The sequence below is a fragment of the Pectinophora gossypiella genome, chromosome Z (assembly GCF_024362695.1).
Source record: "Pectinophora gossypiella chromosome Z, ilPecGoss1.1, whole genome shotgun sequence".
NCBI lineage: Eukaryota > Metazoa > Arthropoda > Insecta > Lepidoptera > Gelechiidae > Pectinophora > Pectinophora gossypiella.
In genome coordinates this window covers 12496079-12513462 of record NC_065433.1, presented here as the reverse complement: position 1 = coordinate 12513462, position 17384 = coordinate 12496079, and the positions used below count along the sequence as shown (strand labels likewise).

At 36.2% G+C, this 17384-nt stretch overlaps 1 protein-coding gene across 1 annotated transcript in view; it reads left to right on the top strand.

Moving 5' to 3' along the window:
- Positions 1-7491: 7491 nt before the first annotated feature.
- LOC126380724 (capon-like protein) overlaps positions 7492-17384 on the top strand; it is a 30392-nt gene continuing 20499 nt past the window's right edge. Inside the window, exons 1-3 of the mRNA XM_050030317.1 lie at positions 7492-8283; positions 14390-14546; positions 16600-16757. Of these exons, the coding sequence (XP_049886274.1) occupies positions 7615-8283; positions 14390-14546; positions 16600-16757 (984 nt within the window). The 5' untranslated portion in view covers positions 7492-7614. The remainder of the gene's footprint in view (positions 8284-14389; positions 14547-16599; positions 16758-17384) is intronic.

Sequence of the window (17384 nt, the reverse complement as noted above, 5' to 3'; positions counted from 1 at the left end):
TCTCAAACACCTTTTGCCGAGACACACAAGTTTAATACATCACATGCTCTACACTTTTACAAAATGACCGGAGTAATACTAAGGTTTTCACACGCACTCCTACTTTATCTTTTATTTTTAGATTTCAATACTAATTACTTATATTATTAAGTAGAAGGTCCATTTCAGCACAATAAGCTATTATATTTTAATACAGATTAGGTTTTATAATATCTCTAAATACGTGGTGCGAGTTCAAGAGCTGTCACACGTGAAAAAGCCAGTGCTATGACATTAGCATTAGTGGTGTGATCAGGTCGATCGATTTGGCTTTACCTAATATCACACAATGAAGGTCAAGGCTTACTTAGCGTATTTGTTTCAGAGTCCAAAAATCTTCGGTCGAAGCAACAAGAACGCGATTGCCGAGGGAGTAGAGCTGATGCACCACCCCATCTACCGCATCTTCTACGTGTCACATGACAGCTCCGACCTGAAGATCTTCTCCTACATCGCGCGTGATGGAGCCACCAACGTCTTCAAGTGCAATGTCTTCAAGAGCAACAGGAAGGTCAGTATTCTATTTAAAAATGTCGCAGCCAAGTCTGGGAGATCTACTTACGCGGCCTATTTCTTCCGACAGTTTATTTTCTTGTTTTTTATGTACATTCTCCTCTCTTCTATCATGTGGGTTATGAGGTCGATTACCAACCCCATCAACCCTACAACAACAACAACATTAATAATGATATTATTTACATATACATAAAATCAAAACATGACATTCTCAAATCGTCATAAAACTGATATAAAACTATTCTGCAAAATAAAAGGAACACGACTGACTACAAAAGTCTCCAAAAGTTTCCTTGGCCAATTCTTTTTCAGCTAGAGCAATTTTACTAACAAACAAAAATGTACAAACATGATTAATTTTATTATGTCGTTTTATTTACTTGACTTCACTAAATACTAAGCGAACTTCCTCGAGCACGACGCGATGCGATTCGGTGTCCGAACAAATGACGCTTTGAGTACAGGGTAGGCAGCAACCTTTAAAGTAAAGAGGTATACTTTTTATGAATGGACATACATGTCATTGAAAATTTGAAGAAATAATGAGTCATGACGTCGTCAAAAAATGGTAAATCGGCTATTTCCACACATCGTGTCTTGGGGAATGTCCCTTAGAATAGGTAGTCATTAACCTGAACCGTCAAAAAAGCCTCATTTCGTTTACCGCATTAGATTCATTTACGTACTTACAAAGCCCGGAGCCCCGAGTTGCTATATGCGTACATAATACTAACGTGCATTTGATAGAGTGACAATAAAAATCTAACTCCTAAGACTCGCAAACCTTTGTCACGTTGCAATTAAAGAAGATTTCAAGACCTAAATAAGGACTTAGTATTGAGTATCGTTATGATTGCGAAATACCTATTACTTTTTGTTAATATGTTAAAAATATTAAAAGCTTGAAAGCTCGGTACAAACTTCAATTGTATTTCTTGAATAGATATTAATTATATTAGTATTGGCAATGGTATTTGCTTTCAGTGCAACCGCAACTATTCCGGTTCTGGATCGATACGTGGACCACCAGGCTCAATTCGGGATGTGTGCGCATTTGTAATATATAAATTAGTAAGAAAACGCTATTATTTTTAGTATTTGCCTGTATATTATAATATAAATTGTTAAGAAATTTTTCTTCAAGGGCCTACGCAAATTACGCCAACTTTTATCATCCATTAATAATGATAATTCAGTGAAGCAGACTGTTGCAGATTTTGTAGTAGATATGTATTTTTAAGTTAAAGTGTACATATAAGACTTTAACGCGTTCAAAGTGATATTAGCTCCAATTAGTATTCTCATAGGTGGGCACATGTCTGGACCTACGCTCAAAGGGGTTTCCGATAAGTTAATAATGTGTCGTTTGTACCTAATAGCTACTAATTGCTTTTAGCGCAGACTTTCCCTGGATAAATGATATAGCATTATTTTACATACTAACTTAGTTTTTATCTTACTACAGTTGATTTATCTAGTGTCTAGGAGATACTTGTATAAGCACCCAATTATCATAATCCTGACGTACATGAAAAGATGAAACTTCGATTTTAAAAGGCACGCATTTCAACAAATATATTCAGTAGGTAGTCACGCTCGAGTGTTGTAAAAATTCCGGCAGCAAGGCTCTTCATCAACTTTTATACGACACCAACGGAGATTTCAGTGAAAATTACCGAGTTCAACGGTCGTCCCGAAGGGGCTGAGTGTCCACGAGTGCTGTTTATGAAGATCGCAGAACCTCGTAAACACGGGTCGGCAGTAAACCACAGCTGCGTGCTGGGTGTGTGAAGATCACTGCGTTTTCATACCGAAGGGACGAGGAAAGAGTTCGCCAAGACGTGCGTTTACAGCGGGCGAAACGATGGACCCCACCTTCCTAATGTTAAGTGCGAACCTACGTGACATCCAGCGCTAACCTCATTGATCAGCAAAAAGGAAGTTTAGGTCTTAACATTATCTGTTTAAGACTGAATTAAACAAAAATGAGGATTATATAATTTATCGCAGAGAAAAGCGAAAAGTACATACCTACCTATTTTGTGAAACCTAGTGTAATGGGTCCTCCCTCGCATATCCGACAAGCCTAATGGATCGTTGTGAAGATATCATGTTATTTGGGAGAGTTATTCAGTGCACAATATGGCCCGCTAAACCACAAAACTACTTTCTATATCCTGCTGCCTACTCTTTAATATGGAGACGTTTTGATGACGTACCTATTATGCCACAAGAAAGATGCAAATACCTTCTTTGGACAAAATGTGTGTCGGGATCAAAATGAGAGCATCGCGTAATGGGTCCCAGTGTAATAGGGGCGGATGTTGTCTCGTTCCAGCTTTTTCTTTTTATGAGACCACAAAGTGATTTAGGAACGACAAACGGCGTCTTTTGGAGGTGCGCCCATTCTTTGTGCGCGGAAATCTCGAAACTAAGTAAAAATGTTGGAAAAAGAAAAAGTTCATAAAAACTGTTTCTTTCTCAAATTGCGTCATTATTAAAAGTTAAAGTCGAAATATTGTACGGAATATCGACATTTACAACAATAAAGGGAGCAATACAGAATAATGACGTATTCAAACAAAATTGGACAACCGCTCGATCTCAATCAGAAACATTCATTCAACGTAATTATCATCGGTAAACATGTTGAAGGTCAATGTAACATTTTTGAATATACGCCATTTCGCAAGGTGTTATGGCTGAGGAGAAGAAATTACAAGAAATTGCAACAGTAACATCTTTTAAATCAATGTAGGTATACATTACAATTTATTTATTTATGAACACATTTAATACCAGGCATTTTTATCATCTAGGTAGTAATCATTAATTTTATAATAAACTTTTTTACATATAAAATAAGCTTTACATGAAATTTATTATCTGGTATTTTATTGTAAAAACGTACCTATACAATACACAACCCCAAAAAGACGAATTTGATTTACTTTATTAATCTAGAATTTTGAATAGCAATTTTATTTTTATTCCTTGTATTGTAAGTTTGCCTTTCACAGTTTCTCGGAAGGAGAGATACATTTTTACGTACAGTCATGAGCAATATAGCACTTTAGGACTCTGTCGCACTATCATATTTGACATTTAATGAGACTTACGGTTTAATTTGTCAAAAAAGTTAATGTGACATGGTTTCAAAGTGTATACATATTGGTACTCTGACCGTACATACATAAAAAAAAATATTGACTTGCGACCGCTAGTATATTTATTTCTTTAAACAGTTCCTTAAGTGGCTGAAGGCTGAAGTGGACAATTCTAGCAGTGGGTACATCTGTGAGTTGTCGGATCCTTATAATTATGCTATTGAACTTAGTTTGCCCGTGCGTGATACAATATGTGGGCCCCATTGAAGTTTTGAATCTACAGTAATTTCTAAGTAAACAGTGTGTGTTCAACAAAATCTAGTTTCACATCGTTAATATAAAAAAGTAGCATGGAATAGCTGCACCGACAAGAGCGTGGCTCTTAAATTGATGATGACGATGATTTGCTTTCTTTACGTTTGGTAGAACAAATTTAATACACTTCATTTTCTTCGCATTCACAACTAGGTTATTAACTGTAAAATAACTCAGAATCTGCGACAGGGCTAATGTTGAACATATAAAAAAAAACCATCCTGTTATTTATTATATATTATGTGCCGGAAACAGAAAAGTTCATAACATATTCTAACTTCAACATTGAATTTAAATATAATTAAAAATTTTCCTTTATTTTCGTTTTATCCTAAAATTGTTTCCATTTTAATTTAGACTCCGAAAATGGTTTCCACTCATAAAAATAAACAATAACAATGATTGATACAAAAAACGTTAAAGAAAATCCAACAGAAATAGGTAAATTGGAAATAGTAGATTGGTAAACAAAAAAGAAATACAAACAGGTTGGTAGGTACTTGATATTCTGAAACATTGCAAAGTTTTATGAAATGTCTTTTTTCATAGCATTTTCCTGTAAGAGTGTAGCAACTTTGTTAATTTTTGTGTTGTCATGAATTTACTTTGTTCGTGTACTTATTGTTTGTTTAGGAAAATATACTTTGAAGAATCATCGTAATTCTTACCTGGACTTGAATACTTTCACAGTTTTGAAAATAAGTCAATTTTTTTTTCTAGATTTATATGTTTAGAAAACTCATATTTTTTATAAAGTTTTGACAGTTTTAACGAAATCATCCATTTGTGCTGGTGACGCAAAAATATCATACCTATACATTTATTTACGTATCTGCTAGTGCTGCGGACGATAATACATCAAAGCGTAGTATGACGTTTCTGTGAGATTGGTCAATCTAAAAATACCTGTGGGTTATCTGCACCATATTTGTGTATTTTTACCAATGAACCAATTCCAGACATTATTTTGAGTTACTGTCAAGTTGGTTTTGCATATTGTATGAGGAACCTAAATTCCTTTTTCCTTATGCTTGTCGCACGTAGTGAAAAATTTCGTGTCTTTTGCTCAATGCCTTTACATTCGTCACGTTCTTATGATGACGAAGGAAAATAATATACTTACAGAAGAATGATGAGAGTGAGCGCAAACATAACGAGGAGACGAGACAACGCAGGGGAAGTAACTGATAGATGCATTTATTTAGAAGAGATATAAAATTACTCTGCAAACAGTTGACATAACAGTGGACGCAATGTAACCGGAGAATCGGTTGAAATGTTGAATTACTGCAGGATAGCTGTTAGGGTTGGGGTAGAATAGCAGCAAGTGAAACAAATTAGAAACAAACAAGCAACACGCATCGAGGATAAAGTTTCTCTGTTGCTTAACTATCGTACGTTTTGAGTTAATTGCACAAAAGGACTAATTCTGCTGACAAACTTAACCGTTGGCATTGAAAACGTATTTGAGTATATGACTATAGTAATGGACGACTAACTAATAGGTAACTAAGATAATTTATGAATTATATATAATATAAAAGAAGTCATTCTTTAAAAGCTTAATATGGTCCTGAAACAAGAAAATTGTTTATAATAATATGTAAGTATTCGTAGTTACTTGTGGGAAATTAGTGATTCCATGAATGTCGATATAATTTATTAACAAGCTTGTCATGGTGAAGTATTTTTTCTTTTGTTCAAAACTCATGAAAATGTAATGTTATGGAAAATGAAGAATACAAAAGTTTAGATATCAGTGTGAGGGGTGTTTTTGTTATTTTTTGTTTAACTTTCAAAACAACTTGTTCGGGTTGGTTTTCGCTTTGCGTTTGACGTTGTTAACTGGGTATATTTCTCAAAAAAACTTTTGATATACTCAAGGTCTCCTGACGTTTCTATACAAATTTTAATCTATTTAAACGTTTATTACGCTTTTAATGGATTCTCTTATATTAGGTTATTTAAAAACATCTACGTACCCATGTGAGATCAATAGTATTCGTTTAATCATCGGGTATGTGAGACTAACTGTTTTCTGTGATCTCATCGGTGTGCAATGTCTTTCGTCCTCTTAGGGACTGTATTTTCAACAAAAAAAAATACCTTTAGTACTAGAGATAGCCTACACCGAAGGAATTTTCTTTGCAGTTTCAACTTCTAGTCTCATAACAGTATTAAATGTGCGCTGATAATCAGTTTCCACCTTTATAAAATATTACCAAAATTATTGTTATAATTTGTAACCGTAAAAGTATTTCCGTACTCCAATTAAACATTAAAATAGTTTACGTTTCGATTGCAACCATTAAGCAGTTAAATAATGGATGTGTTATAGCAGTATATCTTTGACATGTGTTTATTTATCGGTTCGTAGTAAATCCATCGGTGTATACGCTTGCGGCCTGTCAAACTGTTGTTGGTCTGTTATTGGTTCTACACCTCCTGTTTATAGGCAATATAAATCTTGTCCAGCTCGCATAAGACTTTTATAATCAATTATCGCACCGATCACTCGCTCGCGTTTGACCATAAATATTCATTGAACAGTCACAGTGGCTAGTAGTAGCTATGCTCAGTCGATTATGGTCTTTGTGGTTGTGACAGCCAATTGATCAAAGCATTTTATTGTACTGAAGATTACGATTATAGCTCCTTAATGTACTCAACTAGAAGATGATTACATAAACTTCCAGTTAGGCCGCACGACATGATTGCGAGATAATAAATAAGCGAAACTTTTTGAAATTGGTAAAATTTTTGAGGATGGCATAGTTTGTTGAGCTAGAAATATCATCAAAGAAGATAAACATACATACGTAAAATTATAAAAGGAAAAGAAAATGTTTTGTTTATTTTTATTCCAAATAAAAATATCATGGAAGCTTTAACGATAGTAGGTAGGTTATATATAGAGATCGCATTGATTTTTAGAAGTTTTGTCATTGTAATTAACGTGAGGATGACTCCAAAACAGTAACTTTAAAATATAAACTGATGTCCGCGTCGTGAAAGTCGTAAATATTTAAGAAAGGTATGATATTATCTACTGTTATTATAATAATATCTATGTAATAGCTTTGCACCCATGATTTCGTCCACCTAGACTTCGGTTATCCTCGTGCACTCGTATACCTATACTAAGTCCTTCCCTGAGAGGTATTCCATTGCCAATCCAATTGACCCAACTGTTGATGAGTGAAAAGGTGACAGACAGTTACTTTTACAGTCACTATCGCATTTCTAAAGAAGTTAAGTGAATTTTTCGTAAAATGGATGGAAGCCCTAATACCAATATTATATTAACCCAAGGAATTCTTAAATATGTGCCAAAATCTGCCGGCTATCATACTACATATTGACAATTGAAACTCATTGAAGTCCTTCGAGAGCAGTGTACGCTAGCAATACACATTTATGTTTATTTGTGGTACTTGGCGCGTTGCGAGTCGCACGCGCAAGCCATGCCGCCGCCGCCGCCACCGCCGCCGCCACCGCCGCCGCCACCGCCGCCGCCAGCCACATCAGTTGTTTCCAGCGGGCGCGTGCGGATGCGCGCTCTCGTGCTCGCCCCGTATAAATAACACGAGCGTCGAACATCACACATGTGCTGGACAGGACAACAATTCCCCTCAACATGTCCAACCACAGGGACAATGATGCGAAACATAGACGTAACGATCATCTCCTAAAAAAACTACCTACGGAAGTATTGTTAAAGGCTCGGAGTACACTTGTGACACTTGGTGGAGCATTGAAATCAAAACATGACCAGCAACATCGCTCGAAGTTTTCTAAACAGGACGAGAAAGAAAAGAAAAAAGGGCTCAAAACCAGCCGTTCGGAGCCAGAATTTAATGAAATTAATAAAAACAAGCATAGAAGTCGTATCGACGAAACTTCACCGAGGGAGTACATCGGTGTGAGGCCCAGACCCATGTCCGTTGGAGCTATTAAGCGATATGACGAGGAGACAGAATTTAAATGTGGAAGCTTCCAAAACGAGATGTCACCGGTCCGCCAAAAGCATTTCGATTCTTCGGAAGATGTGTGCGTACAGTCGCGGCTAGTGATACCTGTTATTGAAAGACTGAGTGGCCAGGATGTTCAAATGACTGAAGTTACTGAGAGACCTCGAAAGAAGTTGTCATTTCGTGAACCAGAAATTGTGGGCAGTGGGAGCTCTACATTAGGGCGCTCCCATAAAATAATGGGAGTAAACAGTTTGACAAAACGACCCAATAGATTCTCGTTACGCTCCGAAGCACATTTGTCAAGTTTAGAAAGACTGGAACCGGATTTAGAGGTAGGTATGTGTATATTACTGAAATAAAATATAGAAGTAAGATCAACCTACAATGTTAACTCATCTACTTTGCCAGTGGCTATAAAAACAAATCATAGTGTAGTGAGATGAAAAACTAAATTACACGCAAGACGGATGCCGGTAACACGCCGGCGGCGGCGGCGGGTGCGACTCTCGGTTCACCAGCCAGATTGTTTCATGTTTATTTTGACTTGCGTGCGGCGTTGTCGCGTCAAGGACCGCCTCCACGGAAGCGATGGGTTTCTATAAATTGACGTCTATATTCCGTTAACATTCTACGCACCTACTCCGCTCGTTTCCTTACGTCAAGGGCAGTACTTCCGTCGTCGTTTCCATTTCTTATTTTGAAAACTTCACTAAACTGTGGCTATGTTTGCATAATATATTTTGGAAACTGCCACCGCCAACGTGCGAATTACGTACTGTCTAAACAGTCTCGCCAATCATTAATTCCTGCGGTGCGTTTAGTTTACGTTCCAGATCAACACACAAGTGTTAATGGAGTGAAATGAAGCATACAATCTTCGGTAGATGCCCACCGTTGTAAATACGACCAAAATATGTACCTTTTAGACATACATTAACCGTTTCAATTCTGTATCACAACACAACATCATTATGTTCACCTACTATATATTCCTGTAGTTTCCGTTTAAAAGCTGGCTTCATTAATAATTTTGGTGTATTTATAATAATCAACGTACTTAGTAGATAGTTTAATTAACAACCGACTTAATTTTAAAGAGACTAACATACGGGCTTAATAATAGCATACCTAATAATGCATGAATCACAATTTACAACAGATTATATTTGCCTTTTCGAACAAATTGCGGAAATAACTCTTAAAATGCGAACTGTTAAAAATAAATTATGCGGCACAAGCTTTCATTCAAAACGTGACGATGTACAAAATAATTTATCACTCTAATAAGCTTTTTTTGATGTTTGAAGTGCCAACAGTTATTATGAGCAATATAAATTACTCTCATAGATTATGTGTGGAGAGCGTACGGAAAATCTCGAGATTGTGACGTCACATTTTATGCCTACCTCCTATTGGAAATAAAAATAAACAAATGTTTATCATCTTAAAAAATATATATTTATTTCTTTATGGCACGAGGTACAAAGAAAGATGTATGGTTTCTGTGGCCTGCACGAAGTTGATGAATGGGTGATTGAATCCTTACGTTAATACGTAAAATACGTACTCTAAAGATTTAGTAATCTAAATCTTTAGAGTTACGTAAATAAAGCCTTTAATGTATAAAAATAAACGGTATTTATGCCAAAGTTACGTCATAACTGTTTTACGGGGCGTTACATCTCAAACAACTTGACCTCATAACATGTTTTCGCGTACTGAATCTCAGCTCTTTCTCCATATTTTCGATTTTTATGAATTGTATAATGTATTATTTATCACTGCATGCAAGCGTCGTAAATGGTAATAGTCTACGCTTTTATTGTGAGAGCACAACTGTTTGATGGCACGTACATAAGCTTTTATCATTACTTACAGGTAAATGGTGATTCTCAATGCGTCACTCTGTTTTTATGTTCTATTAAACTCGATCATAAAATAAATATTAAGATGCTAAAGGTAATGGATTGAAATCTTGGAAGAAAATAAAAGTAAATCAATTTCAAATATGATATTTCAGTGTTCTAAATATACCACTCCTGTATTTTTCATTCTAAAACATGTGACATTTCCATTAGCGGTTGCACTGCGAATTCGAGAAACCCTCAACGTTAACCGCACGATTTCTTTAACCTCACGGTGGCTCGTGACGAAGCCAACTAAAATAGACCAGTGACGTATAGACGACGTATATTGGCCCAAATTATGATAGCCGTAAAGGTCATTGTCGCGGCCCCACCAGTCATTTTCGCGTTGCAGTTTTAATATGATCGCTCCGGAAGGAGCAACCTGGAAAGCTCGTATTTTCCAACGAGACACTCCCATGGGCCTTGAAAAAAATAATGGGATAAAAGCTGTCAGCGGTAATGGGCCTCATTTTACTTGTAGACTAAACAGCTGGAAAAACGAAAAGTGGATTGTATATTTTTTTTAGTAGGTAACTAAATTGGTAGTGTTTGATAGACCGTTCATTATGAAATTTGATTTCTGGCAAGAATCATCAATGTCTTTTCTAAGTTTTCACTAAAAAAGGTTGTTACGTGGTAGCTACATTAATTTATTAAAACACCGTGTACAAGGCCAAAACCAACTGACAAGTACCTAAGGTCTCCGCCTGCATCACCAGGAAGAGCGGTGCCTCCCAACACAAGCTATTATTATGCTTAAAGGGAGACATCGGTATCCTGTCAAAGATTATGAAACCTTTTAAAGAAAATAAACATTTTATTTTTTATTTTTTTTATTTTTTTTTATCACCTGCCAAGGGGGAAACGATGAATGGGAATCATGTCCAGGGGGTTAGCCAAGTTGTAAAAGATTCAAAAAGTGACAGTGAAAAACTGTATGGTGACATGTCAATCCCTATATGTATGTTTATGAATGTCACTGTCGTTTTTCGTAGTCGTTTGCAACTTGGCTAACGCCTCTGTAATATTTATCTACATTTCATAGTTTCTTTCTTTTAAAGCTCACATAGAGCATTCTGACTTTCATTGTTTTAAGTTTACGCGGTTATTATCATAAATAAAACAACGGGTTCTTAGCGGGTATCTACCTACTCCACTCCAATCTCATCAGTCATCCCGTGATCATGGCACTTGCAACAGTCTCGAAATATCGGGAGTCTCATATCCCCATTTAAACGCGGTAAGAACCCGTTATTATGTCTTTTAATTCTGACTTTCACTTCTGTACAGTCATGAGTAATATCATGTACTCACTTTAGAACCCGCTGTCGCACTAGTTTAATTTGTCAAAAATGTGAATGTGACATGGTATCAAAGTGTATACATATTAGTACTCGTGACCGTACAGGTTCGCGAAGCAATCTGTTTAGGTAAATTAGTTTAACACGAGAGATTGCAATAGGCACCAGTTATTACCTCCACATCCGCTAAAGTGACCAACCCACGTTCCAAGTACCATCATCTCCCTGGCGTAATAACGTTCTTCACGGGATTCGCTTATTTAACAACCTACACAAGTACCCATAACGAAATACTTCAAGTTACATTCATACTTATAAATTTTCTAAGAATAAATATCAATCGGCCATGATAAGTAGGTACATCGTCGCGTGGCAAACTATTATTCTTTTTAGTTTCCGCTTCAATCGTTTCCCCAATTGAATTAGTAGTTTGTAAAACTATTGCAAAGATATTGACAGGCATCATTGTAGTGTTTCGTATAAGTCCCGGACTCCGTCCGGTAGCACACGCGCAGGTGAACGATCGTCAATCATTGTCAAACTTATTCATTTCGCTTTTGTACGAAACGGAAATAGAAATATTACATAAACTACTTGATAAATTCCAAATATAAACTAGTATATAGATAATATATTTATGTAAAAATATGACTGTCCACATGAATACGTCTTTGTAAGTCTAATATTAAAGTTTCAAGATGTATAAGTAGTACTTACGTATCTTTTTGGTACAAAACTTTAGTCATATTTTACCTTACGGATTCTTATACTCGACCAGCTCTTGAGTTGAAGTTATAAACAAATAAGAGACAAATATTAAACGTGATCTCCGGGACCGTTTCGTGGCGAGTTATTATTTATATGACCGAATTTTTATGCACACAGAATTGGCGACACAGTTTCATGCAAATTCCCGTTATCTGCACCGTAATTTAGGAAAAATCTTGAAAAACTTACCAGCTAGCTAGCATAGCAACCGGATAACGATTAAACAATGTTATATAATGTATATAAAAAATCCAGAACAGAAAATAAAGACAAAAATATATATGTTTAAAGTTCAACATTTTTCAGTAACAATTATTTACTAAACCCACCTACTTGATCTGTTTTATTAGGTATACCTACTTACCGTTTATAACATAACAGTAGTAGAAATATATTAGCAACGAAACATAATATAGGTATATACTATATTTGAAGAAAACATATAATCATAAGTACATACATATATATCAATGTTTCCGTCAGATGTAAACGTGTTTTAACACGGTTAGTTAATTTACGAGTGCGTGACAAGAATGAGAGACTTTCCAGACTTCGTTCCCCAAAATTAATATAGATGGCGTTGTACAGTTTTAATATGAATATTACCTATTTTCTTATTGCTCGGGTATGTATATAATTATTCAAAAATACAATGTAATAAATGGAAGAAGGATATATAAAAAAAATATGTGTTGCTTGACATTTGAATCACATTATATTATATAGCATAATGGGTGGAAGATGTAATTGTGCCTGGGTGTAAGAACTAGGGTCATCATTGATCATCATAGACAAAGATAAAAGATTCATATGTAAGGAAAAGCTGTACAGCGCCATCTATATTGTTTTTGAGGAACGTAGCCAGGAAAGTGCCTCATTGTGTCCACGTTTTTGTTCTGGAAGTGCACACTTTACCAGTTGTCTGACGATCGCTGGCCCACAGCCAACGTCCTTAGACCGGCTACTGCATAAACTCTTAATGTCAAAATTATTATAAAACTAGCTTCCCGCCTACGATACATTTGTGTAGATTTCGTTTATAAAAGGTAAGCTTTCGTCCGGCCCTGGAAGTGTCAAACTTATTCATCTCTGGATAAACTACTTTAGTTCCGACCCATATCCATCTATGTGTCAATTTTCATTGAAATTCGTCTACCTTAATAATAAGTAGTTATTAATAGTTTAGGCGCGAAAAAGTAACAAGACCAGACTACGCATTTATCGTATCCACACTATAGACAGTCGAAGTAAATAGTATAATATGATGTAGATTATACACAATATTATAATCTTCTTCTTCGTGTGGATTGTGAGGTGGAATACCAACCTCATCAACCCTGGTGTCACAGTTATTACTGAGCCGCCAAAGGCGCAAAAGGCTCAAGTGACAACTACATACTTACATCAGTAAGTAGTAACTGGCACCAACGGCTTAACGTGCCTTCCAAAGCACGGATCATCTTTTTTGTAATATGTCCCCACCGGGATTCGAACCCGGGGCCACCGGATCGTGAGCCCAACGCTCAACCACTGACCTCGGAGGCCGTTATAATATAATAATAATAAAAAAACAATATTATAATAATAAAAATGTAATAAAATACCTACGCCATGACTTGAACGCGAACAGCTGCTTTATTTGTAATTTTGATTTAGGTTGATTATTGTCTGAAATAAACTATAACTAAGAACCTACTTTCAATTAATCAAAATAAAGTTGGGTTTAGTATACATGAACCATCAAAGTTGGCAAAAAATAATTAACAATGTTCGGTTTTTTGTTTACTGATTATGTTAATAATAATATTATGCTATTATTGGAATTGTTTTCCAAAAAAAATATTTATTTTCCTAAAGCTTGTTATGAAGTTTTCTAAACAATGTTAGTTAATTAATATTTCCATACATTCAAAAAAGGTAGGTATACTTACAATACGTGTTTTACCCATTCTGATCCTTAGGTTATAATATTTTAAATATAAATTTCACGAAAAATCAAAATAAATATTTTAATTCAAAATGAAATATTATCTTTCCGTCTGAGTCGATGAGGTACATTAATCAAAAATTATGTCATTTTGCGAGCCCGCTTCACGTTTATCGTTCTTTTGAATAGCTCTGTAGCACCCATTGTGTTGTTATTTAATAGGTAGGTATATTTTTTGTGCTTTTGTGATAAAAGTATAATCCTCGAAACGTTACGCAGATCGGATGAGAGTTGGGACGCGAGTGCGATAGAATATTTTACAGGGCTTGTTTGCGAGGAAGCGAGTGGATGGTTTTTAAAATGGAACGCTTAATTACGGTTTTAGGTGCACAAGAAATTCAGCTTGAAATTTTATTTTCCTAACAATATTACACGAATACTTTGTAACCCTGAAACCCGTTATATTTATTTGTATTGATTATAATTACTAGTGACACGGTATATTATTTTAATGTGCTTATATTTGTTTGCGCAGAGTCAGGCGATGAGGATCGTGCGCACTGTGGGGCAAGCTTTCGAGGTGTGCCACAAGATGCAAGCCGACTCTTCCGAGCAGCCTGCGCCGTCCACCTCGTCGGCTATCGACGAGCCCGTCCCTACCGACCGCACCAGTGATGCTCCCCCCTCCAAAGGTCTGATGCCCTGGTACTTCGGGATGGAAATACAGCACACAGTTTAGAAAAATTAGCTTCCCTTCTCTCATATTTTCAAAACGCGGAAAATATGAAACTTTGCGACAGCGATGAGATGGTACTCTGATCTGAAAATCATTAAGTATTATATAAATTCAATTCAGCATTATCATTAGCTTAGTCGTGTCGTCGCTATAGCAATTTAGTACTTAAAGATTTTTTATACGGCTAAGATATTATTATGAAACTGAAACATGATTTAATTAGATAGTTTTATTCATATCATATAACACTCAAACATTGTATTATCAGATACTTTGTGCTATTTATGATGAAGCCAGACAAATCATAACAGAGCGCTCTGATTAGACAATTCATGAATTATCTACCGGCCGTCTTCTATTTTATGTATGACGGGGGTCTGTCGATTGATAATAATCGTCTGGTTGGGACATTGTCTTCATGTTTGTTCATCTTTGCCTCGCGAATAACAAACAATGGCTACGTGATTGTGTTTTGGCTAAGAGCGAATAATCGTTTTCCTTTATGCTTTGCGAATGCGTAAAAATGTTGTGTAGACGTTTTTCGTCGTGCCCCAAGACGTAGTCAATTCCTTACCGATCATAATACAGGAATCGTGGAAAGATTGTATTGTTAATATAACTTTTGTAATTAGTTTTTTATCCTAAAAACAACTTAATTTTCATTCATGTGTCTTTCACGCTAAAATAACATTGTATAGCATAAGTTTATATTTGCGGAATAAATCGGGAATCTGTTCGAACGGTGGTTGACATTGGAATTTGAGGAAGTAACAAGAAATTTTAGGTTAAAATATGTTTATTCGCCTCTGCTAATACCTACTAGCAGTAGGTATAGTTGTGAATAGGGCTGGCAGAGTCGCGTAACCGCTTAGATGTTTATTTAATTTTGAACACATGCCGTTTGGAGTAGATAGATAGTCTAGTGCGTGCCAATTTGTACCCATAGATATACACCTCGTGGAGCAAAAGCTCAAATCGTGTTGACAATACATGTTAACTGGTAACCGGTTAGATTATATAAAAAGTGCTTCTAATACCAAAATAAAATGTCTATTACTGACGATAAGCGCGTGCAAGCGCCTTTACTCCGTTAGTTGTTTAACAGAGATATTTAACTCGGCTAGTTCAAAGAGTTCTTCAGAAAACGGGATATTTATTTATCAAGTGTTCATGGGCTAATTTAAATAGTTACCTATCCATACGTATAGGTATTTTAACATTGACTTTTGAACAGACTTACGAAGTCAAGCCCCGTCGCGGCGGCGCCATCATCACGCTATGTCCGTTGCTAACGTCGTAAAGTTAAGTGCTAGCACTAACTTTTTGTCGGCTAAATTTAGAAAGAGCAAATCATTAAATCATGGTTAAATATTATCGGCAGGTAAACAGTCTCTCAACTAAATAAAGCAGACAGAACACACGGACTGTGCCAAGTGCCAAACGTCAGACGTATAAACTTCACGGCAAAAATTGTGCTAGTATGGAGTTCTTATTCTTTGGAACCTAGGTACTTTAAAGTACCTAATCTCATTTTGCGTAAGACGCGAACTGTATCATCAGGCTAAATAAATTATTTTTATATTGTTTCGGAAGAAACGTGTAAAACACGTTAAATATCTAAACACGCATGTCAGCGGCAGTTTAATTAAGGTGTTTATGTCAATTCGCCACATCTTACCTTACATTTATTTCTCTTTGCCACGTTCTGTGTGGGCATCTTATAATTAGCTTTTATGTATCGTTTTATGACATCCGACGCAATGGGTGCGAGTAACAGCTGGTTTGACGAATAACGTCATAATTTTATGGCTCTATACCTTAATCTACATAATACTTCTCTGCCAATGTCAACTATTGTGCGAGTGAGTGGGTTTGCAGTAAAATAAAAATATGGATACACATTTTCAATGAAAACAATCCATCTGCGGTTTAAAGCTGATAATTTTTGTGCTTGTATTGTAATGGTTTTACGTTTGATTGCAATTCGACGAGTGCTGTTTGATTGGCAGAAGCGGCATCCGATTGCGGTGCTTCCGAGTCAGGTGCCGCGTCGACGTCTAAAGCGCCGGCGGAGGAGGGGGCGGTGGGTGGCGCGGAGCCTGCCCGGCCCCAGCACTTGGAACTGCTGCCACCACCACCGAGGAAGGACGGCAAGAGAACGCCACAGGTGCGTAAAAGCCATGTTTGAACACAGTCATTTACTCGTATGCCAAAAAAACTGCAGTTATTATCAAATCAGAAATTATTGAAAATACACCTGTTTGCCAGTAAATTATTATAAAAGCTACCGTATTTATAGATTTAATAATCTTAAATGTCAGTTTACTGTCTTCTATACTCTTTGCCTCGAAAATATAACGTATATTGTAGCGTAATAGGGAAGCTGCTCCACTAAGTGCCACTAAATTTTATATCTGCTGATTCATGTTCTTTGTTTATTTTTGTTCACCATACCGAGCGCCTGTGCCTTCAGAAAAAGACCCAATTCTAAGTAAGACGGATACCTTTTGTGTCTATCTATATACAGGAGTTCTAAACTAAAAATAGGTACTCGATATTTTATATAAACTCACACATTATATAGGGTGGGACAGAACAAAAAATCGACGTAAAAATAACTTAATACCTCTTTAGTAGGTATTTGTGAGTAAAAAAAACTGTCATTATTGTAAAAGGGTGCCAGCCCATTCCCATAAATACGTCGATATCGTTATGCTATATGGCGTAGTCTTTACGACACGCTCGGAGTGATGAGCAGTGTGAATCTTTCAAGTGTTTCTTTTGTCTCTTTTCA